This window comes from Podospora bellae-mahoneyi, assembly GCF_035222275.1.
Source record: "Podospora bellae-mahoneyi strain CBS 112042 chromosome 1 map unlocalized CBS112042p_1, whole genome shotgun sequence".
In the NCBI taxonomy this organism is placed as follows: Eukaryota; Fungi; Ascomycota; class Sordariomycetes; order Sordariales; family Podosporaceae; genus Podospora; species Podospora bellae-mahoneyi.
In genome coordinates, this window is record NW_026946359.1 from 5,983,159 (window position 1) to 6,004,265 (window position 21,107).

Genomic DNA, 21,107 nt, shown 5'->3' on the forward strand with positions numbered 1-21,107 from the left:
CGAAGTGTACCTAGCAGTAACTACCACTTGTCCTAACACAGTATACCTGATGTCTTGTAGTGGTGAAGCGCTGTATCACAGAGCCCCCGTTTTCCCATCTCCGTCGCTCGGTCTAAGTGGGTACCCTGTTTGGAGCGAGTCCAAAGAGCCCGATCGTCGTATGTTTTATGTTTTTGATTGGTGTTCGGTCAAGTAGATAGGTGGCGTCAGCCCTACCCGTAAGCCCCTCCCGTAATGTCTGCCTATTGATCTCTGTTGGCTTTGTGGATGATCGTATGCTTCTGCTGTTACACCTACAACTACCGGAGCTGCCGGCAAGCTCGGGAGTTGGAGTTGAAAGGGAGCGGGATGTGAGTTTGGTCGGCGGAAAATTCACCGAGTCCGAGGTGGACGGACGGGCTGGCTGTGTATTGTCATAATACCTTAACTGTTGGAAGACCGCAAAATGGGAAGTGGCGGTGTTAGAATTGGGGAGGGGACTGCTCTTGAAGAGACAGTGGGGGAAGGAGGTTAAGTGGGCTAGATGATGGGAATTTTCGAAGAAGAAATGGTGGAACGTATGCTGTGTGACTGCAAATGATTTGTGCCTGGGTGCTTATGCTCCGTGGTGGACTGTTTGCTGGTCAGGCAGATGGGCTCAGGTAAAGGGTCCGGCTTGGTGGAAGTGAGCAATTCTGAGATGGTGCAGTCGGAGAAAGCCAATAAAGCCTGATTGTCGGTAGTGGTAGATGTCCAGTTTAATCAGCAAGTTGGCCTGCTGTGTTGTGCTCTATCCCGTGGCTTGTTTGTTTATTGATGACAATCGGAGAGGACTCAACCCCTGAATGGATAACGGCCCATAGCAGCATATGGCCATTCACCTAGGACAGTTGAAGAGCAGAAGTTTGATAGTAGTCACCTTGATGGACACCACATCAGGCAGTCACGAGACTGTAAACGACCATGACTTCAATCCCAACACATGAGCACAAAACTTGTATCATTACATCTGTAAATACGCCTTCAACACCCACCATAGCCAACAGAAGCCCCCATCATCATAATATTTACTTCTTTCCATTTCTTCGACTCGCTTGCTTTTGTTTCCCTATTCACATCCTCTAAATATCACATGTCAAGAAAGCAAAGCCAACCACCACCTTCAACTACCCCAACACCACTACCACCCCGTCATCCCTTTACAAAACAATCGCCAACTCCCCCCTATCAACCCCCTCCTCCGCCAAATTAGGATAATACGGCACCATCGCATCCGCGGCCTGCACATACGCATCATTATACAACCTCCAATACGGCGTCCTCACCTTCCTCGCTGGATGGAAAAGCCCAGCCCAGACATAATTCAGCACCAACCCCGGCCCCACCGCCATCCTCACCGCTTCAATCGCTTCGACAATCCTGTCAATGACGTGCGGGCTCGTCTCAAACAGATTAGGATACAGCAAGTTTAGCAAGTGAACCATGGCATCTTCACACCCCAACCCTACCACGCCCAGCGCAATATGCTTGACGACTGAAGCGGCAGTTTGCCGATGGACTTGGTCACGGTCGATGAGGGCATCCTCCAAGAGGGGTGTAACAGCGTAGACGTAGTCCTTGGCCATTTCGCCGATATACTCAAAGAGGAAAGAGAGCGACTTGAGAACACCGTTCTGGACGTTGAGTTCCGGCACCCGGTACTCGTTCATCAAGGCGGGGAGGACAGTGAAAGGAGCGCAAGTCTCGGCAACGATACCAATGGCAACGGCGGTATTGACACGTGACTGACGCTCCTGCACTCTGAGGTTGTTAAGAAGGGTGGCCAACACATCCTGGGGGCCGATGGCTTTGGCGATGAAGCCGAACGTGTTGTTGGCCGCGCGACGGATGCCCTTTTTGTGGGCTTTGAGCATATCCAACAGCTCAAAGCAGATTCTCATCCACTCGCGAGCGTTGACACTTTCCGGTCCGCGGTCGGCGATACGGCCGACCAGGTCAATGGTGTTTTCCTGGACTTTCTCATGTCGGTTGCGCAGGATGGGTGTGAGGCGTGGCAATAGGTCCTTGATGGGTGGCTGCATTTGGGTGATGCCCACCACAGTCACAATGGACCTCAGAGCACCAAGGATGGAGCCGAGAACTTCAGGATATTCTTCACCAAGGTATTCGTAAAGAACAACACCGAGCTTGCCCATCAAAGCGTCTTCGCCGCATTGCTTCATCACCATGGCAATTCTGGAAACAAGATCAGCAGCTTGCTGGCGAACTGTGGCAGACTTGTTGTTGAGACGCCAGAGAATTGTGCTGACGATCTGGGGGAGGTATGGCTTGCAGCGAGTGCCCAGAGCATTGACCACGGAGCCAAAACCGTTGAGCATGATAATGTCTTCAACGCTTTGCTCTTGGAAGGCGTGCAGGATACCATCAACAAGTCTCTCTTCCAACCGCTCGCCAATGTCAGCCGCACCCAGAGAGGCTACTATCTTCTCCACTGTCTCAACAGTCATTTTGCGGTAGGCTTCGCTTTCGTCCTTGAGGTTGACCACGATTCTCTCGAGAATCTCACTGACACCGACCTTTTGGCCGATATCGACCGTGGTCTCAACCACTTGACGGTAGTTGCGCTTATCCAAAGCCATGCGCCGTACCCAGAAGCTCTTAAAGAAGTCGTCCAACACATGTTCCTTGAGATAACCAGCTGTGACACCATCCGTCGCGGCGCACTGAGAGATGACCTTGAGCACGACCTTCTTCATCTCCTCATCTGGCGAGGCAAACTCTCGCAAGAGAATCTCCATAATCTGACTTGTGTAGTAGTTTGCGTAGTCCTCGTCCATGAGGGGGATGATGTAGCCGACGGCCTTGAGGAACCCCGCCAGGCCCTTGCCTCGTTGCTTGCGAGCTCCCGTCCACAGGGGATTGAGGATATCATCGAAGCTCTCAATACCATATGGGTTGGAGGCTTCGGCAAGAGCAGCAATGGCCAAACTGGTGACTGTCCGTACCTTGGTCTGCTCATCGTTGAGGTTGGGCCCAATGCAGTCTACGAGCTGCTTCAGGTGTGGCAACACTGCACACCCCATCAAGATGGGAATCTGCTGGACAATCTTCACACCGGTATGGCGCGCCTGCCACGACTTCTTGCTGCGGCACACGGCTCCCAAGAATGGCAGCAGGGCCGGAATACCCAAGGCCGAGGCCACCACAGCAAATGCTCTGGCAGTTGTGTTTCGTACGTATTCATCGACGTGATCGATATCGGGCCGCATGACACTGATCATGGTCGCGAGACCAGCGGCTTTGCTGAGGTTAGAAATAATCTCGCGACCTTCGACTCGTGCATAATAGTCCTGGTCAATGAGCAATGGCTCAATGACGACCAAGATCTTGTGGACATAGGGCCGAACCATATCATCCAGCTTGTAAAGGATACGGTCAATAACCTTGACAAGAAGATGGCGTTCCTGGTCCTCAAGGGTCTTCTCCATGAGTAGCGGGAGAATCTGGTTGAAGAGGGGTCCGGCACCGAAGTTTCGAGCATTATCTGTAAGCTGCCTGAGTGCAGTCTTCCTCATCGGGGGAGTACCGTTCTTGACCTTCAACAACAGGCGCATGATCTTCCTCTCCTTCAGCTCTTCGACAGTCAGATCGTCTTCATTGGACCCGTCTGTGAGCTTGCCAAAGTACGCCATGTCCTCAGGCTTGAAAAACTGAAGATCACCAACACCGGGGATTTCCCTTGGAACTGCTTGCCCAGAGAGACGTGTGCTCTCAGGATCCTGCATCATGAAGCCTGTCTGTGGTGTTGGTGGCACTGCCAGCTTGTGCGTAGGCGCCCGGGTAGGGGCATATCCCGGGGGAGGCTCGAGAATCTTGTATCCCTCGTCAGGACCAGGAAGCATAGCGTCGAGCTCCTCATCGCTGAGTGGCATGTACCGGCCGGCATCGGGGCCGAACACAGTGGGGGGCAGAACAGCAGTTTGTGTAGGGTGCATCGGAGTGGCGAGACCAATGTTTCCAACGGGGGTGGCAGACGGCGCTTGATCCCATCTTGACTTCTTCTTTGCTTCTACTACAGTTCCATCAGCGCCAAGAACGGGCACAGAAGGTGCCTGATCCCAGCGCGAGCGCTTCTTGGGCTCTGCGGCTGCTGGGGCAGCCTCGGCGTCTGTAGTAGCAACATCCCATCTCTTTTTGCGCTTGCGGCCAGCGGCTGCTGCCTCGGTCGAACCGGCATCACCGTTCTCCTTGTTTCCGGCCTCCTCAATCTGGAGTGTAGGCTTATGTTCTTCAGTGGGACCGTCCTTCATCTTCTGTTCGATAGCTCGGCGCACGCGCTCCTCCTCACGCTCAATCTCCCGACTCTCCATAATCTCGCGATAGCTCATTCCATCCTCAGCAGCGGCAGCCTGGCGATTGGCGGCGAAGGGGTCGGCGCGGGTTGGGGTCAGAACGCGATCAAATCGACGCTTCTGGTAATCGGTTTCGCGATCTGTGATGCGGTTGCTCTTCTCGCCACGACCGGCGAGAATGTCGTCTTCTTCCACTCCATTTCCACGCGCAAACTCATCTATCTGGGCACGGGTAGCAGTGTACTGTCCGACGAGGCGGCGCGAGCTATCGGCGTCGGCCATGTCCTCATCGTCGTCGCCATCTTGAGCGGGGAGGGAGGTGTGATAGCCTGCAAACTTGTCGGCGCCATTGGCACTTCGATCGTAGAGGTCGGTATCCCAGGCCTCATTAAGGCTGGCCTTGGTTGACGAGTCAGCACGCTGATTGGCCGGGTCGAAGGTCTTTGAACCTTTTTTCGCAGCGGCAGCCGCGTTTCGCTCGGCCTGGAGCTTGCGAATCTGATCAAATTCCGCGTCCGACATGGTACTGCTGCCCACACGGCACTGTGCTCATCCCATTCGGGTAGGTTGTTGTTGAAGTGAGGAAGTAAGTGACGACGCGATCGGTAGTGGATGGCTCGTTCGTTCTTGGGGCGATGGGGAGGGAGTATCGCGATGGTGGTCGTTGTTGGATGGAAGTTGAACGTGGGCCAGGACGTGGACGTGGACGTGCGGGTGAGACTGGATCGTGGATGGAGCAAGCACTTTGCCCTGTTGAAATTTTGGCGGCAGCCGCAGCCGCAGGCCAAGAGCGAGCCGCGCTAAGCTCTTGGCAGCAGATCGCTGTTACATAAGCTGGTCTAGGCTCACAACCTCACTTTACTTCACTGGGGCATTGGAGCTCCAATTCATCAACCGCGACTCGATTTCTTTACAAGTGCTGGGTGCTGTGGCCCATTGTGTTACAACTAAAGCGATGGAGATTAGTTCGACTTGAATTCTTTTTCTTCTTTTCGTTTTCGTTTCGTTCTCTTCGTACCTACGATGTCATCTTCCAGTCGCTGCTCGCTTTACGCAGAGCTGCTAGCCAATATCCGCCAAATTTCACTGGTCGCTTCTCTCACATCGCCCAGTGATGCCTCCACCAGAGTTGCTGTGGCTGCTGACGGAAGCACCATCGAGTTGACACATCATGGCGAGGTTCACAAAATCAGTTTGCCTGCCAAGATACCTCTTGGCAGTACACTCCTTCCCATCGATCAGAGGCAAAACGGGACCACGGCTCTGTCGTGGCGATTGCCACTTGGTGGCACGGTTCCCCAACCGCATCTCTCTTCTGATACCCCCGCCTGGTCAGCGACAGACTTCGACGTCGGCGTCCAGGTCGCTTGCAGGAATTGCAATACTGTCGTTGTGGAGGAGGGTACAGTAAAGGTCTGGAAAGACTTGCCAAGTGAGAACTGGGCCGAGATGATGGAATTCTGGCATTGTCACAAGCCGGATCACCATCATGAGGATGGACACGAGCACGGGCATTCCCGTGATGAGCACTTTGGCAAGGCAGATGAAAAGAGCCTGGCTGCTCGAGGCTATGGGGCTTCGTCCATCATCTCAGCTCAACCAGGTGTCGGTTTTGTTGACTTGACAACGATCCTCTTTACCGAACGCGATTGCCAGAATATCACGGTAAGTTCTTGACATGACAGCATGAGTATGTGTTTGTGTGGGTATGAAGAAGGTAACCCGGCCGGCTTTGCCTCCCAATGGCGTGGTTACCGATACAAGTGCCCTAGATGAAGCAACTATCGTTCAACCTGTTCAACAGAAACCACTGGATTGTTTACGAACCTCCTTAACAGGACGGATTGTTTCTTTCTGGTGGTGAACGAACCTCTGCATTTCACCGGGTGATTCATAAGTCGAGAATATCCCGGGATACCACGAGGGACATGCCATTCCCATTCTCGTTTCGTTCATAGCCAGTCGGCCAGTAGCTGACACACATGTATCTAGTACTCAAACTCAGCCTTTGAGCAAGGGTCATTAAATAGACAAGATCTGCCATTGATCAACAACCGCAGCTTGAATGTTTTTTGCTCTTCCTGCCACTCTCAACTCGGCTTCTACGTCTTTCGGACAGCAGCTGTCACCCTTCTGAAGTGGCAGATGTCTTGCCAGTCCGCATCTGGTTCAGCACCAGGCATCACTGAGTGCCTGGCCGCGACTATCATCTCCACCATCTCACGATCTGCCTCGTCAAAGTCGCTCATCATGCCCATTAATGAGACAGAATCGGAAGTCAAACAGACGGTGATTTACGCGTGGGTGCTCAACGCTAATATTGTGTACTCATCGAGTAATGGGGCGTTGGGAAGACCAGCTATCAAGCTGTTGTATCAGAAGATACCGCGAGAGGAAGCGGACAAGATGTTGGAGGCGGTGACGTGTGAGGCGCAGGAGATCAACCTGCCGGCGATCGCTATTGAGAAGGTGGTCGAGCATTTGGATGAGAGTAACTGGTTGTTACCGGAGAAGGAAAGGGTGTTTAGGGAGTGGAGGGTGGGGTTGTTGACGAGATGATTTGATGGATCATTAGCAAACGAAAAAGAGCGCCCCGTTATACCATTACGCCATGCCACCAGTTGAAAGCTCCTCAAAACACTCAGCAACTGTATTCCCAGGTGTGCCGCATTGTGTGTCATCCAAATATTATGTAACTACACCCGGACGCTCCTGCGTGTTCTATTCCAAGTTAAACGAGCAGGAGAAGTCGCTGAAGATACCATCCTACATCCCGTTGTATCGTACACCACTCCCCCCTCATCATTGACTTTCCCTCGCCTTTATCCTCTTACTCACCCTTCTGGTCGTCGTACTCGTCGTCGAAACCTGCGACACCTGCGAGCTAAGCGTCAACCCATCCATTACATCCTCCATTTTGACATCTTCATCCCTTTGCTGCGACTCCTCCTCCTTGACAGCCTTTCTTTTTCTCGTGCTCGAAACCGTCAACTCCTCATTTTTCACCACTCTTGCCACTTCTTGCTTTACTACCTTCTCCTTCTTCACAACCACGTCGGCATTTTCCTTGTCCTCTTCTTCTTCTTTCTTCCCCCTCTTTCCTGTCTTCGCCTGCTCAGCAAACGACTTGAGGTTAGCAGTGAAAAGAACACTCTGCGCCCAACCCGCGTACTCCCCCCAGATGTTCCTGAAATGATCCCCTACACTCTCATACATCCCCTTTGTAAAAGTTTTGCTTTTGGACTTTCCACCGAAATTGTAATCTCGCTGTGCGATCTGCCAGACGTGCGTATCGATTGGAACAGATTCCCACCACCCCAACCCCATCAAACAAACACAATCAGACACTTTGGGTCCAACACCTGTTAGTTCAAGCAATGCCTCATGTGCCTTGCGATAAGTGGGCTTCTCCCCAGGTTGAAACTTGGGGTTATCCGCTGGTGGTACGGCCGGGTTGCGAATTTGATCCAACCACCCTTTTGGTCGTTGCTGAGAGATGATTTGCGCGGTATCGGCGATGTATTTGGCGCGGTAGCCAAATCCGAGAGAGCGGAGGTGGGATTCAACCTCTGGTCCGGAGAGGGCTTCTGGTGAGGGGAAGTCATGGAAGGGTTCCCCTGATATGGTGGTGATGTAAGGGCCGTAGTGGAGGCAGAGGTTGTTCACCATGGAGCTGATTCGGGAGATGTTGTTGTTGGAGCTGCAGATGAAGGAGATGAGGGTTTCCCAGGCGTCTTGGTTTAAAATGCGGATGCCGGTGAAGGAGGAGCAGCGCCGAGCGAAGTTGAGGTCAGTGGTGGACCATTGGGTGTAGAGCTGGGTGAGTGGCACGCCGAGGGAGAGGTAGGATTGTAAGAGGGGGAGGGTGGTTTCATGTGGGGGTGGGTTGATGGCGGGGAGGGTGGATTTGTATGAGAGATGAGTTGGGGATTGGGTCAGGGTGATGAGGCGGTTGGAGAGGACGCAGTGCCATTCGTTGTTTATTTTACGCCAGCGGAAGGATTCTAAAGGGGGTATGAGTATGGTGGTGATGAAGTGGATGGATGAGAGCGGTGATACATACGTCCACAGCGAAGGGTTGTCTCGATACAGAGCTCGGCTAGGCTCAGGGGTAATTTTCGCCATTCGGAGGCCATTGTGAGATGGTAGATTGCTCCACTGAGCTACAGTAAGAAATGAATGAGAGTTTTGGACTGAAAAGTGAGGAATGTTCAAGAACCTCAGGGGTGAGCTTTGAATAAAGATATACCAAGCTCGCACTGCCTGCCTGCCTGGAGATGTTGCTGGTTGAGGAACCAGGGGCAACTGCAATTGGAGCTAGTCCCCACTTGGCTTAGTGCAGCTGGGGAGTGTGCCAAGCATCCGCATAGTCCAGGTTCGCCATCCCAAAAAAGTTCCAGCCTCGCGACAACCTTTGAGACTGACTTGACGACTCGCATCACAGCTTTTTTCGGCAACCATTTTTACCGAAAGTCCTGCACCCAGACATCAATTCTGGTTTACCGGGACTGGCAGCAGAGATGAACGGAGATAGCTACTCCTCCAGAGGTTTGTTTTTTTTCTGCTGTCCAATTGGGCAGCTCCGCAGCTAACCGACGCGCAATAGACAGTGGCCGTTACGGCTCATCTCGCGATCATCAGGTGAGTTGGGTACATGCATCACAATTCTTCTCGGCGATAGTGCTTACAATTTATAGTCCTCCAGACGTGATCGCGACGATAGACGCGACCGTGGTGACCCCCGCGACAGCAGAGGTAGCAGGAGACGGTCCAGATCCCCACCAGATTATCGTAGCGGCGGTAGATCTCGTCGCGACGAAGGTGCTGGCGGCGGAGATGTCGACGCATATTCTTCCAGCCGAAGCCATCGTGATAGAGAGCGCGAGGACCGATACACTGGAGGACGGGATCGCCGAGGAGGGGACCGTGGCGGTGATAGGGAATGGGACCGGGACAGAGGTGGCAGAAGCAGGCGTGACGACGACGATGGGAGACGCGAGCGCCGCGGGGAGCGCCCTGATCGGGATGTTATCGACGATCGCCGGGGTGGTGGAAGACGCGGTGGTGGCGATAGGGACGCCGACAGAGAGAGGGAAAGGGAACGCCGTCGCAGTGCATCGCCGCCCCCCAAGAAGCGCGAACCCACTCCCGACTTGACCGATATCGTGCCGATCCTCGAACGCAGACGACGTCTTACACAATGGGATATCAAACCACCCGGATACGACAATGTCACGGCCGAACAAGCCAAGCTTTCGGGCATGTTCCCGCTTCCAGGAGCCCCCAGACAGCAGGCCATGGATCCAACGAAGTTGCAGGCCTTCATGAGCCAGCCAGGTGGAGCGGTCAATAGCGCTGCTCTCAAGCCCACGAACTCCCGCCAGGCCAAGCGCTTGATTCTGTCCAATATCCCCGCCTCAGCAACCGACGACAGCATCGTCAACTTCTTTAACCTGCAGCTCAACGGCTTGAACGTCATTGAGCAGACGGACCCATGCCTTCTCTGCAACATCTCCCCAGACCGGTCGTTTGCTATGCTTGAGTTCCGCAACAATACAGATGCGACGGTGGCGCTGGCTCTCGACGGCATCACGATGGATGCTGATGATCACCAGGCGAACGGAAACGGTGCTGCGGCCACAGGGTTGAAGATCCGTCGGCCGAAGGATTACATTGTCCCTGCGATCGTGGAGGACCCCAACTATGACCCCGACTCCAGTGTGCCATCAACCAATGTTGTTGATGGCCCGAACAAGATCAGTGTTACCAACATCCCTCCTTATCTCACCGAAGATCAGGTTATGGAGCTTCTCGTTAGCTTTGGCAAGCTCAAGTCGTTTGTGTTTGTGAAGGATAATGGCACACAAGAGCCAAGGGTAAGCATTCTTGACATGTCAGTTGAATGTTCTACTCTAACATAGCATAGGGCATTGCGTTCTTGGAGTACGCCGATTCCAGCGTCACGGATGTTGCAATCAGTGGTCTCAACAACATGATGCTTGGAGAGAAGGCGCTCAAGGTTCAGAAGGCCAGCATTGGCATCACCCAGGTTGCTGGTGAACTCAGTGTCAACGCCATGTCTATGCTTGCTGGTACTACTCCCTCGGACAATGACGCCGGTAGAGTCCTCCAGCTCCTAAATATGGTCACTGCGGATGAGCTCATGGATAACGATGATTACGAAGGTTTGTCGCTTCTTCTGCTTTGTATCATTACTTTGTGGGTTGCTAACGTCATGAACCAGAAATTCGTGATGATGTACAAGAGGAGTGCGAGAAGTTTGGCAAGATCCTCTCCCTCAAGATTCCTCGGCCGGTCGGTGGCAGCCGACAGTCAGCCGGCGTGGGCAAGATCTTCATCAAGTTCGAGAACCATGAAGCTGCCAACAAGGCTCTTCGCGCTTTGGCCGGGCGGAAGTTCGCTGACAGGACTGTGGTGACAACATATTTCCCCGAGGCATGTCCTACTAACTTACTGAGCCCATCGAGTATGAATGCTAACAATGACCACAGGAGAACTTCGATGTTAATGCGTGGTAAGAAGGCATGGAAGGGGAGGATTGGTATGGTTGTAGATTGCCAACTGGCGGGAGGGTAAAGCGGTCACTCAATGGTTCAGCAGTTCTCTAATCACGGTAGAGATGCAATGTACAATTATCTAGCGAGGTCTGGGAAGGAGTGCAATGCATTTGAGTCGATTAGAGTCGGCGATACAGTACGGTAATCATCTTGTTGCATTTGGACACACCGATAATACGATGTTCTGTGCAGGGTTTGTGATGACTGTTCCGCCTACCAAGAGCTGGATGTGTTCGATGAGATTGTGGATTGATCTTAAATAACCCCAAGCTATGATATGGAGGGAATATCATAAGAGAGACATCAGGCATTGATTCAGGCATCAAGAAGTAGTGGACAAATGAATTATTACATGTGAATATGCTAAACAGCCATGAAGGCCTAATCATCTATTTCGCAAAGGCCGAGTCATATAAGATCTATTGTCATGTTAGCCATGTTCAGAGACAGGTGATAAGAACATGATATGATGAGAGCCAAAATCAGAAGTCCTGTTAAATCATCGAGCCCCGAAGGACTCTAGCATAAGAGGTACCAGAATATAATTGTAATGTGTTTGATCATCATGTAAGGCTCGGGGGAGGTGCAGATTGCGCAGTGATAAAACGTACCATGATGAAAAGTGTGTCGAGTCAACTGCTGTTGTGAATTCCATGCAGGACCAGTCCCTGTGTTGAACTTAAAAAATCATGCCTTATCCCCGTACATTCTGCCGCAAGTATCACGTCGCAGTTGGGAGGAACGAGGCATGCTTTCTCGAGAAGACCCAGCCGCAGTGGTTGTCGTGTGGTGCAGAACAAGAGGAAGTGAAAGAGCTGCGAAAAATTTCCAGATTTAAACATCGAAGCTCCAGTCTCCACCAGCTCTGAAGCTCCGCCAAGAGTTCGGTGGGACATTCACTTCACGTGACCCAACGTCAGCTGTCTGGCCAATCACAGTATGACCCTAAGCTTGGCGGTCCCGATTTTTCCGCCCACAGAGTCCGGAATATCCATTCAGCCTGGGGTAAATTTCACGAACGTCTGTTGAAACCTCTTCTTGATTTCCGAGACCGACCAGCCAGCGCCAAATCCGCCCAACGAACGATCCGTCAACAGTCGATCACCACCTCAAAAACCACCAGCCAAAATGGGTCGTCTTCACTCCAAGGGAAAGGGCATTTCTGCCTCCGCCATCCCCTACTCCCGCAACCCCCCCGCCTGGCTCAAGACCACCCCCGAGCAGGTCGTTGATCAGATTTGCAAGCTCGCCAAGAAGGGTGCTACCCCCTCCCAGATCGGTGTCATCCTCCGTGACTCCCACGGCGTTGCCCAGACCAAGGTCGTTACTGGTATGTTTTTGAACGATGGGAAATACTGGAGAAGCGAGTGTAGAATATGGTGCTGACTTTGAGACCATAGGCAACAAGATCCTCCGTATCCTCAAGAGCCACGGTATGTCGTGAACAGCACTCACCCCTCCCAGGAATACCTCTAGACAGAAGCGCAACGAGACACCGGTCTGCTCGAGACGTCGTCCTCGGCTTCCCCGTCCGTTCGATCGAGACGAGCAGCGGCCTCGGTTGACGCCAGGTGGATAAAAGACTACAAGAGATGGAAATATACTATGCCTCTGTTTGGTCATGTGCTGACAGAGTGATGGAATTGCAGGCCTTGCCCCCGCTCTTCCTGAGGATCTCTTCGTAAGAACCCCCCAAATCCCTAATATGTATAGATTTTGCTGACTCTCCCCCTCAGTCCCTGATCAAGAAGGCTGTCGCTGTCCGCAAGCACCTTGAGCGCAACCGCAAGGACAAGGACGGCAAGTTCCGCCTTATTCTCATCGAGTCCCGTATTCACCGTTTGGCCCGTTACTACAAGACCGTCGGTGTCCTCCCCCCCACCTGGAAGTACGAGTCCTCTACTGCCAGCACCCTCGTCGGTTAAGCGATGAGACGGTGATTACGGCCGAGCCGAGGAGAGTTGAACCTCTCGGTGAGGTGGTATTGGGTGGTGATATGGATCTCTTGGTTGGGAAAATAACAAATACCCCTTGTGTATCTTTTGCAGGTTTGGTAAATCACACGGCCATACGGAGTCGGGGAGTCACGGGGAATGGAAAGGAAACTTGCATTTCACGGCTAGATCTTTTTATACAAACTGCGAATTGCACAGGAGGGTATCCAAGTTCATATCATGTCAAGTGTGGTGTCTGAATTGCATGTGCCATGCCGAAGTCAACCTTGATGATAACACGTCGCAATGCTTTGCTTTTCATTGCTGCAGTCCAAATGCCAATTCGGTGTCTCCTATATTCGAAATTGCAATGACCATTCGCCCGAACGCCATATTTCCCGTCCATAGCCGCCTTTTCCTCTTCATGAAGTTGAACCTTGTCCATTTCCCGCAGTCGCCTCTTATTTCACATTTCTTACAGCGCGGTCGGTGACATCGCGAAGAAATTCTACTCCCCCTTTTGCCCTCCCTGCTGCTCAATCTCGTTGCTTCTCTGGAGGAGATACTCCCCCAGGACTCTCAATGGGTCTTTTGGTCTGTCATTGTACTATCAGTCACTTCGCCCTTCTCGCCTGCGATACACTCAGTGGGACAAGAGGACTTACTGCTCCCTGGCAACGAGCTTCATACCCTCCAGCAAAACACCCGTGATCTTGGAGTTGATGTACTGCCTAACTGGTGCGCCGTGGAGAGGGGGTTCAGAGGGCATCGGGATGGTAGTTGTTTGAGCGGTGGTGTTGGTTGGAGGGGGGACAGTAGCTTGTTGTTCTGGTGGGTGAACGGAGGTTGCGCGCGAGTTAAAGGCTGTTGCTGGCGCGGTGAAGCCTGGGATGTGGGGGAGAGGGATTGGGGTGGTTGTTCGGGGTGTTGGGGTGCTGCTGTGGGGAAGCGGAGGGGGTTGTTGTTGTTGCTGTTGCTGCTGCTGCTGCTTGCGAGGGGGAGGCATTGTTAGAGATTTGTCGCTGTAAGGGGGTGGGAAGGGAGATGTACTGGGGCTGATGGCGCATCGGTCATGGGGGTGTCGATTGATGGGTTGACAAGGCCATTTGTGGCTTCTGGGAGAGGAGGTTGTTGTTGATCTGCCATTGTTGAGATTTGTGGGGCGGGTGTATGTAGGTCTTGAACAAACAGAGGGAGGGTTGGCGGTGACAAGTCTCGGCGACAAGGTAGCTTGTCACGATGCGATTGCGACTTGCGATTTTGGTGGAGGAGCTCTCAGTCTGGAAGCTCCAGCTTCGGTTCGTGCTTTGCGCAAATTGCCCCCACCTTTGTTGACACGCAGTCACGGGATTTGGTGTTAGCTTGGCTTTTTGGCTCAATGATTTGGACAGGGGGGGTCGCGCTTTCGTCCTTCTGCCTGGTTTGCAATTTTTTGGTGGAATGGCTACCGAAAATGCACAGTTGGAGTGAGGACATGCAACCTTCTTTCTCTTTTTATCCACCATGATACCACAGAGCCTTGGTTCTGTTTCTTCTCTTATACGCAATGGATCGTTTTGTGCAGCGATCCAAGTCTAGCACGAGCCGGTCACCGCTTGCCACTGGATCCGGGAAGTCCAACAAGAGGCCTGAGGGAGCTGCGCAACGGACTACTCCAACGAAACGGAGAAGGGTTGCCGAGCTGAAGGAGAGCGGTGATGAAGACGATGAATTTGACTTGCCAACCTTGACCAAGAGTATCAGGGACAGCGAGGATGAAGCCCCCAAAATGCCACCACGCCAGACAGCAATTGAGAGCTCTTTGCCGGCTGTCCCGATAGATAAAGAAGCGATAGAGCAGTATGAGGCCATGCGCTCCTCTCAACCACAGATCGATGAAGACAATACCACTACCAGGTTCGAAAAGCGGCAATGGGTCCCAGGAAAGAGCTCTATCTATGTCGATGCCTTCAACCTTGCATTGGAGACCGTCTTGGAGGATGAATCGCCTTTGTTTGATATCAAAGAGAAGCATGTCTTTGAGCAATGGCGAGGCTTGAGCTACGAGACTCAGTATCTGTGCGTGCAATTTCAATCCATCATCCATACCACTTTCTGACAAGGTATAGGTATGTACGTCTCTTTCTGCGCAAGACTGCCTCTTGGCATCGCGTGGAACGGCTGCAGTCTTCTTACAGCAACGATATCACCGATGTTGATCTTGCTATTGAGGACCTTTTGGAGCCCCGGGAGTTGCCAGGTGACAGCAGTAATTCTCCAGAAGAGACACGATCTGAGGGTCTCGAAGTGTGGTCATTGGGCGACACTTTTACCTTTGCGGATGACTCTCAAGAATACATCAAAACTATGGCAGACGCCACTCCGTTGTTGAGTCTTGACGAACTCAAGGCACTTGCAAAGGATGCCAAGGTTAAGGGGAAGAACAAAGCCGATCTAGTCAAGGCGCTCTGTCTCACAAGTGCTCGACAGGCCGGCTTGCTGTCCTTGGGTCTAAGTCGGCAAAATACTAATGAATCGATAGCCTCGCGAGACCAGGAGCCAGAAGACAATCAAGAAAAAATGGAAGTAAACAGGGATTCTCATTTTCTCAGGAAGATACTTGCTACCACAGGGCCACTCATCAGGCTCTCCGAGCCCATCTTCAAACTCTTCGAGCGTGTTCATCTGGTCTTCTACCGGTCAACCGAATGGACCGAGAACTCACTGACGGCGATCATCCTGGCTAAGATTGCACGAAGGAACTACCCAGACTATGTCGTCTGCAGATCCTCCAACATATTTGACTCCCGCCAGAGCCTCCTGGAGTTCGAGCTCTCGATGCGCAAAGACTTCGAGGTGGACAAGGTTCTCGAGTTCAATGGCCCACCAGGTGAAGCAGGGTTCCTAAAGGTCCTCGAGATCTTTGAGGGCATAGCTGAACGATGGAGAGAACTTCTCAGGCAGGAAGAGCACCGCGAAAATCATGTATACGAGTTTGGCGAAGGGAGTTACCTTCGTCGGTTCAACGCAGCTCACGCCTTCACTCGGATCGCTCACAAAGCTGCCTACGTCCTTGGCCGTCTACACCGATATCGGGAAGAACACGCGCTTCTCACCGAATTGCTCAGTCAGCATCTCTTCCATCCAGCCCGCCGCGGATCGTGGTATCAACGCAAGGCCTTACTGGAGGAACGGTACATGTGGGAAGTGGATCCAGACCCTGTGTCAACCAGTCCCGAAACTCAGAAGAAGCACTGGCAACAGATTGCCCTCATCACCTGCGAGACGGGACTGCAGGATAGAGACTGCCACCTGATCTATCACTACGACCTCCAAAAGCGCCTTCTCAAGCTTGAAAAGAGATTACGGGTGCCACGTCGTCTGCAGCATGACTTTGGTCATTTAAAGCTACGGGAACCGGAAGAGCATAACGTTCAGGGCATCCAGTTGGTCCGAGATGACCCGGATCCCAAGGGCAAGAACGGTCGCGGCCTGAGCACCAAGACGACGTGGCTCGACGAACTAGGCGAGCTTGACGAGGATGGAGAACCAGCTCATGTCAGTGTTGAGGAGATGTGCCTATCATACTATCGTCACGAGGGCTGGAAAGGCTACCACAGTGAAGGTGGAATTATCCGAACATTGTTTGCTTACTTGTTCTTCGACATCCTATTCGTCTATGTTCCCAATGTTTTCCAGACGGCTTTCCAAACATGCCCCCTCGATCTCCACACGGATGCATTCTACCCAGCCCGGGCCAGTCAGATCAACCATCGGCTTGTCGAGATTGCCAACGGTGGTGGCGAGAAGATTTTGCGGGAGGTTTACGAGCGGGAGCATGAGAGGCAAACCTGCGTGGTAGGCTTGAACTGGGACTTTGGAATCGAGGACTTGGTAGAGTTGGTCTCCTGTTTCAACAGGACTGCCCTTGCTGCCGTATGCAAAGTCATGTCAGAAGACTATAGGGCACGCAGAGGCGGCGTGCCAGATCTCGTGCTATGGAGGACAGCCGGAGACGAAGCCCAAACCAATCGAGATGGCATCATCAACAACAACATTGACCGAAAAGGAGAGGTCATGTTTGCCGAAGTCAAGAGTGCAAACGACCGCCTCAGTGATACACAACGACTATGGATCCACGTACTCACAGGCGCAGGAGTGAGGGTTGCGCTGTGCAATGCCGTGGCACGAGAGGTGCGAACATTGCTGTGATGGAAACATCACATCACATTGTTTCTCGGCCCTACTGGAGGACATCATGCTCCTCCGTCGAAGTGTGACAAGATGGAAATAGCAACATGCGTTCCTTGGTCCTGGGTTCGTCACGGAGATACCGAGCAATATCATATGGCTACTAACCTCAAGCACTCCATGCGGCACAGCTTCAAGGGCTCTGGTGGAGAGACCATCGCCGGGTTAGAGTTGGGATGCATGGTAGCACACGTGGAGGCCTAGGAAACACAAGATCACAGAGTCCCAAATATAGGAAGTTCATCACGACGGTTCGTTTCAAAACGTTCTACCCGCCTTCGAAACATGCAGATGCAGAGATCCCGTCGGCGTCAGGATTCAGGGGATTGATTCGACGTGAGAGACCCCCGGATTCGTTTCAGTTTCAGATTGTGGGTTCCGTTTCAGTCGAATTATCCCTCTTGCTCTGCCACTCGGCTACGGCTTCGTCACATTCTCTCGAGATTGGACTTTGTCCTTGGGTAAAATACGCAAAAAGATACAATCTAATCTCTTTCGCTTGGGTGGGCTCTCTCTAGGGCAGACTCCCCAGATCATCTTCTGCACGGTCAATTTGGGGGGAAGGGCCAATGAGATGCGGTAGCTGGGAATTTCCGGAGTGCTTTGCTGACGCGCGCTGCGCACACCGAGAGACCGCATCTGCTCACCCTGGCTTTTCTCCAAGGTGGTGTCCTTTCCAAAATCAGAGCCGTTGCGGGAGATTGTCTGTCTCTGGGCTAGCTTCCTCAGCCGAATTCCGATGCAAGAGATGCCGTCAACCGCTCTCTTGCAGGAGGAAGAAGATGCCTACCTACGGAGCAGGGCTTCGGGGAGGAGGGTGCTTACTACGCAACAGCAAGCTCTGTGGTATCTCGATATGAGCCAGATCACCGGGACAGCGAACAGGAAGCTAATAGCAGCAAACGAACACCTAGAATCTAATCATTCTTGATAACCCCCTATCCCGATGATCATCAGCGATCCAGCCCTTTCATCCTAGCGAAAAGAAAAAAAGTCCATCTCAAACAGCCAGCTTCAAAGATGCGGTCCGGACGCAGTCCCGCCGGGCGCTTAACTCCCCCCCAAATCCAGCCAATCACGGCGTCCGCGCCAGGGGGGATAAGCTGCAAATGCAGTGACGACACACACGGAAAGAGGAACAAATTTTGGAGAGAGAGAGAAAGAGAGGAGGGCAAAGATGCTGCCCCACTCTGACTGTTGAGTTGAGCGCTTAGCTACCCTGGTTGCTACTGGGGAGCGGACCAGTCACGGCGGCCCGTGGGGCATGACCATGCGGGCGGATTTTTATGGGGATTTTGCGCTAGGGGGGCAAGGCTAGGTTGTTCTGGGGTAGGTTGGGGTGTTGCTGCTTTAAGAATTTGGGTTGGGGGGGGGAGGGAGGAGGCAGCTTGGGATGCTCGCTGCCGAGCAACTTGGTACCGCAGTTTTGTTCTCATCACCTTCAAGAGAAGATCATAAAAGTCCTAAGAATAGTTTTGTGTTTGACGAAGGAGAAGGACTCTTGAATGAAGATGATCAAAAGCAGAGACTACACCTTGCGTACTATAACCGCCTTGCTTGCTGCTGCCCCTCATCAAACCTCAAAGCTCCAAAATGACACCAACCACTTAATAACACCATACGTAGCATCCAGCTTGTCACCTGCCTGTCACTTTTGTTTGTCTGCCTCCTCCTCGACAAGCAAGCAAACCAACATGTTGAGATCTGGGCATTGCATGTCAAAGAAAGTTCAAGATTTTCGCCTAGACATTAGTAGAGAGATTAGATCCCGCAAGGTTAAAGGTAGGTAGATGATGCACATGTGCGCAATACACACCTGGTCGTGGGATCTGGCCGGCCCTGGAGATCATCACCACCAGCACCGCCAGGGACCAGCATAAAAAATCTGGAATCAGTGTAATTTTAGGGTTTGTTTGTATCGAAGCTCCTAGGAAAAATCAATTTGTGAAAAAGGGGCGGATGGAGAAATGGACCAAACAGTTTTTGCTACAGGCAGTGCTGTCGACGCCCGCCCATGATCGATAACACACTTCTCACACGAAAGAAAGAAAAAAAAAAAAAAGAAAAAAAAAAAAAAAGAAAAAAAAAAGAAAGAAAATGGAAACAGCAGGTACAAAGTATTTACTAGGAATCTCAATTTCATTCCCAATTCTCTTTCTGACAACCCGTGTGTCATACTCGAGAAAAGCTAGACCTAAAGCCTAAGCTACATCCATCCAGTCCAGTCCAAAGCACAAGCCCGGAAAATTCCTACCCCTCCAATCCATATATCTTCCTCCTTCTCCCAACAGGTATTGGTATCGATAAAAAAAAATGACGCCGCCCTGCAACGCCAGATTGTCCGCCCCCCCGCGTCCCTTTCTTTGCGCCTGGTGACCCCTTTCCATCATAAAGAAGTCTTGTCCTGTCCAGTAACTCCGACTAGATAGTAGTACCAATAGTGTGTTGTCATCCTTGACGCCAGTAAAAGAAAGAAAAAAAGGAAGTTTTTGTTAGCTGTGTTCGTCCATTCGTGAGATGATGAAGCCTCCGTAAAGCGCTGTTATGTTGTGGTGTGTGGTAGTTGTGTAAAACAAAAGAGATGGCGGCGGTGGTGCTAATGGCTGGCTTGTGCGCAGCATCCGTGGTATTATTCTAACATGGTCCCGGTTCCTTGTGGCGGTAACATCATGTGGTTGGTTTCCATAAAGTTTCGCTCTTGGGACTTCATGACTTGGCGGCGGTGGTGCTGGCTTCTGGGTCGATCTTTCTCCTCTTGCCTTTTGGCGCTGGCGCCATTCTTGGTGTGTATGTCACTGTCCTTGTCACGACCTCACGAATATGTCGTACGCTCGATCTCGAATCCTTCTTTGCGTGTTTATGTGGGCTGCTCGTACTCGCGGCACCACCAGCAGGTGCGCTAGCGGCGGTGGTGGGCGTTTCTGGTTCTGCGGGGCGCTTCAAGCTAGGAGATAGTGCCAACCGTCGAGACTTGAGTGCCGCCTCCCAGTCAAACGCTGGTGACCTGACTGAGGCAGTGCTCAGTGGTGATCTTGGCGAGTAAAGGCCTGCGGTGGAAATGGCCGGAGAAGCAGGGAGCTTCATGCTTGGGAATACTGTTGCGTTCGCCCCAGCGGCGGGAGCAGAAAGCGGGCAGTTCGAAGAACCTCGTGGGGCGTTGGACAGCTTGATATCGATGGGAGCAGGTCTGGGAGTTTTTGTCTTTTCCACCTCCTCCTCTTTCACCTTGACTCCCTCGTCACACCCGCAGCTGAGATCTGAGCGTGCTGTTGATGGGCCACTGTCGATCTGTTCGCCCTTGTCCTTCTCTGAGTCATCAGAATCGGCTGTTTCGCTGCTGCTCGTGCTGCTGGTGCTGAGATTGCTGCTGGCGGTGCTGACAGTGCTGGTTCGGTTCAGAGCGGACTTTCCTGTCTGTGGTGGTGAGGCGAGAGCTGGTGAGACCATGGCCATTCCTCTGAGAAAGTCGGTATATGCTACCGGAGGTGTGATGGGCGTCTTTTGGAGGTCATGCTCAAGCTTGATGGTGGCGCTAAACGGAGCAGCGCTATACGGACCAGCAGAAAAAAGAGCGCTAAAGGGTCCGGCGGAAGGCAAACCGGCCGATGGGAGCGCAGAGGAAGGAATTGGGTCCCGGAAAGCCGATGTCCTGGAGACGGCCGACAGAGGAGTAGCTGAGGGAAGAGAGGTGGCAGACCGAAGCTCATGAGGCGGAGGCGGGATGTGTGGGAAGTTTGCCGTCTTGGGCGTCGATATCGTGAGGGTGGGTTTGGACGACATGATGGCGATGGTAGATGATCTGGCTCCGGGTAGGATGTCGTGTGTTTGGCGACCCGTCAACTCACCTCGAGGACCAAAGGTGAGAGAGAACTCCGGCAATGGTGAAGGGAAATCGGAGATGCAGAAAGGGTGCAGGAGGGTGGGCAGGCAAATACCCAAGTATATGAAGACGGTGAGGCGAGCCGGGGGAGGTACAAACGGACGAGGGTCCGCCCTCGAAACAGCAGGCGCTAAGAGCAGCTCCCCCCGCGCAG

At 52.5% G+C, this 21,107-nt stretch overlaps 8 protein-coding genes across 8 annotated transcripts; 4 read left to right on the top strand and 4 right to left on the bottom strand.

Annotated features, from left to right (window-relative positions):
* Nucleotides 1-1,178: 1,178 nt before the first annotated feature.
* On the bottom strand, nucleotides 1,179-5,069 carry prp10 (U2 snRNP component prp10; the record flags this gene model as incomplete). The annotated part of the gene is given in 3 exon segments (XM_062875066.1): nucleotides 1,179-4,660; nucleotides 4,669-4,725; nucleotides 4,781-5,069. Coding segments are annotated over 3 exon segments (3,612 nt in total). The 5' UTR covers nucleotides 4,854-5,069.
* An 11-nt stretch (nucleotides 5,070-5,080) lies between these two features.
* On the top strand, nucleotides 5,081-6,970 carry QC761_117780 (uncharacterized protein). Its single transcript, XM_062875067.1, has 2 exons — nucleotides 5,081-5,996; nucleotides 6,324-6,970. The coding sequence occupies exons 1-2, from the start codon at nucleotides 5,355-5,357 to the stop codon at nucleotides 6,888-6,890; spliced, it is 1,209 nt and encodes a 402-aa protein (XP_062738297.1). The 5' UTR covers nucleotides 5,081-5,354; the 3' UTR covers nucleotides 6,891-6,970.
* A 110-nt stretch (nucleotides 6,971-7,080) lies between these two features.
* Nucleotides 7,081-8,615, bottom strand: OGG1 (8-oxoguanine glycosylase ogg1). The gene is made up of 2 exons (XM_062875068.1): nucleotides 8,395-8,615; nucleotides 7,081-8,335 (listed from the first exon to the last, which is right to left on the bottom strand). The coding sequence occupies exons 1-2, from the start codon at nucleotides 8,465-8,467 to the stop codon at nucleotides 7,134-7,136; spliced, it is 1,275 nt and encodes a 424-aa protein (XP_062738298.1). The 5' UTR covers nucleotides 8,468-8,615; the 3' UTR covers nucleotides 7,081-7,133.
* A 102-nt stretch (nucleotides 8,616-8,717) lies between these two features.
* Nucleotides 8,718-11,113, top strand: QC761_117810 (uncharacterized protein). Its single transcript, XM_062875069.1, has 6 exons — nucleotides 8,718-8,879; nucleotides 8,938-8,972; nucleotides 9,029-10,207; nucleotides 10,258-10,516; nucleotides 10,576-10,766; nucleotides 10,844-11,113. Exons 1-6 carry the CDS (start codon nucleotides 8,852-8,854, stop codon nucleotides 10,868-10,870), a joined length of 1,719 nt encoding a protein of 572 aa, XP_062738299.1. The 5' UTR covers nucleotides 8,718-8,851; the 3' UTR covers nucleotides 10,871-11,113.
* Nucleotides 11,114-11,818: 705 nt separating this feature from the next.
* Nucleotides 11,819-13,067, top strand: RPS13 (ribosomal 40S subunit protein S13). Its single transcript, XM_062875070.1, has 4 exons — nucleotides 11,819-12,239; nucleotides 12,310-12,342; nucleotides 12,559-12,590; nucleotides 12,646-13,067. Exons 1-4 carry the CDS (start codon nucleotides 12,038-12,040, stop codon nucleotides 12,832-12,834), a joined length of 456 nt encoding a protein of 151 aa, XP_062738300.1. The 5' UTR covers nucleotides 11,819-12,037; the 3' UTR covers nucleotides 12,835-13,067.
* On the bottom strand, nucleotides 12,849-14,138 carry SDC1 (COMPASS (complex proteins associated with Set1p) component). Its single transcript, XM_062875071.1, has 3 exons — nucleotides 13,894-14,138; nucleotides 13,509-13,843; nucleotides 12,849-13,439 (listed from the first exon to the last, which is right to left on the bottom strand). Exons 1-3 carry the CDS (start codon nucleotides 13,987-13,989, stop codon nucleotides 13,352-13,354), a joined length of 519 nt encoding a protein of 172 aa, XP_062738301.1. The 5' UTR covers nucleotides 13,990-14,138; the 3' UTR covers nucleotides 12,849-13,351.
* On the top strand, nucleotides 13,909-18,412 carry QC761_117830 (uncharacterized protein). Its single transcript, XM_062875072.1, has 2 exons — nucleotides 13,909-14,901; nucleotides 14,952-18,412. Exons 1-2 carry the CDS (start codon nucleotides 14,390-14,392, stop codon nucleotides 17,032-17,034), a joined length of 2,595 nt encoding a protein of 864 aa, XP_062738302.1. The 5' UTR covers nucleotides 13,909-14,389; the 3' UTR covers nucleotides 17,035-18,412.
* Nucleotides 18,413-19,779: 1,367 nt separating this feature from the next.
* QC761_117840 (uncharacterized protein) lies at nucleotides 19,780-20,853 on the bottom strand (the record flags this gene model as incomplete). The annotated part of the gene is made up of 1 exon (XM_062875073.1): nucleotides 19,780-20,853. The coding sequence occupies one exon, from the start codon at nucleotides 20,851-20,853 to the stop codon at nucleotides 19,780-19,782; it is 1,074 nt and encodes a 357-aa protein (XP_062738303.1).
* Nucleotides 20,854-21,107: the final 254 nt, after the last annotated feature.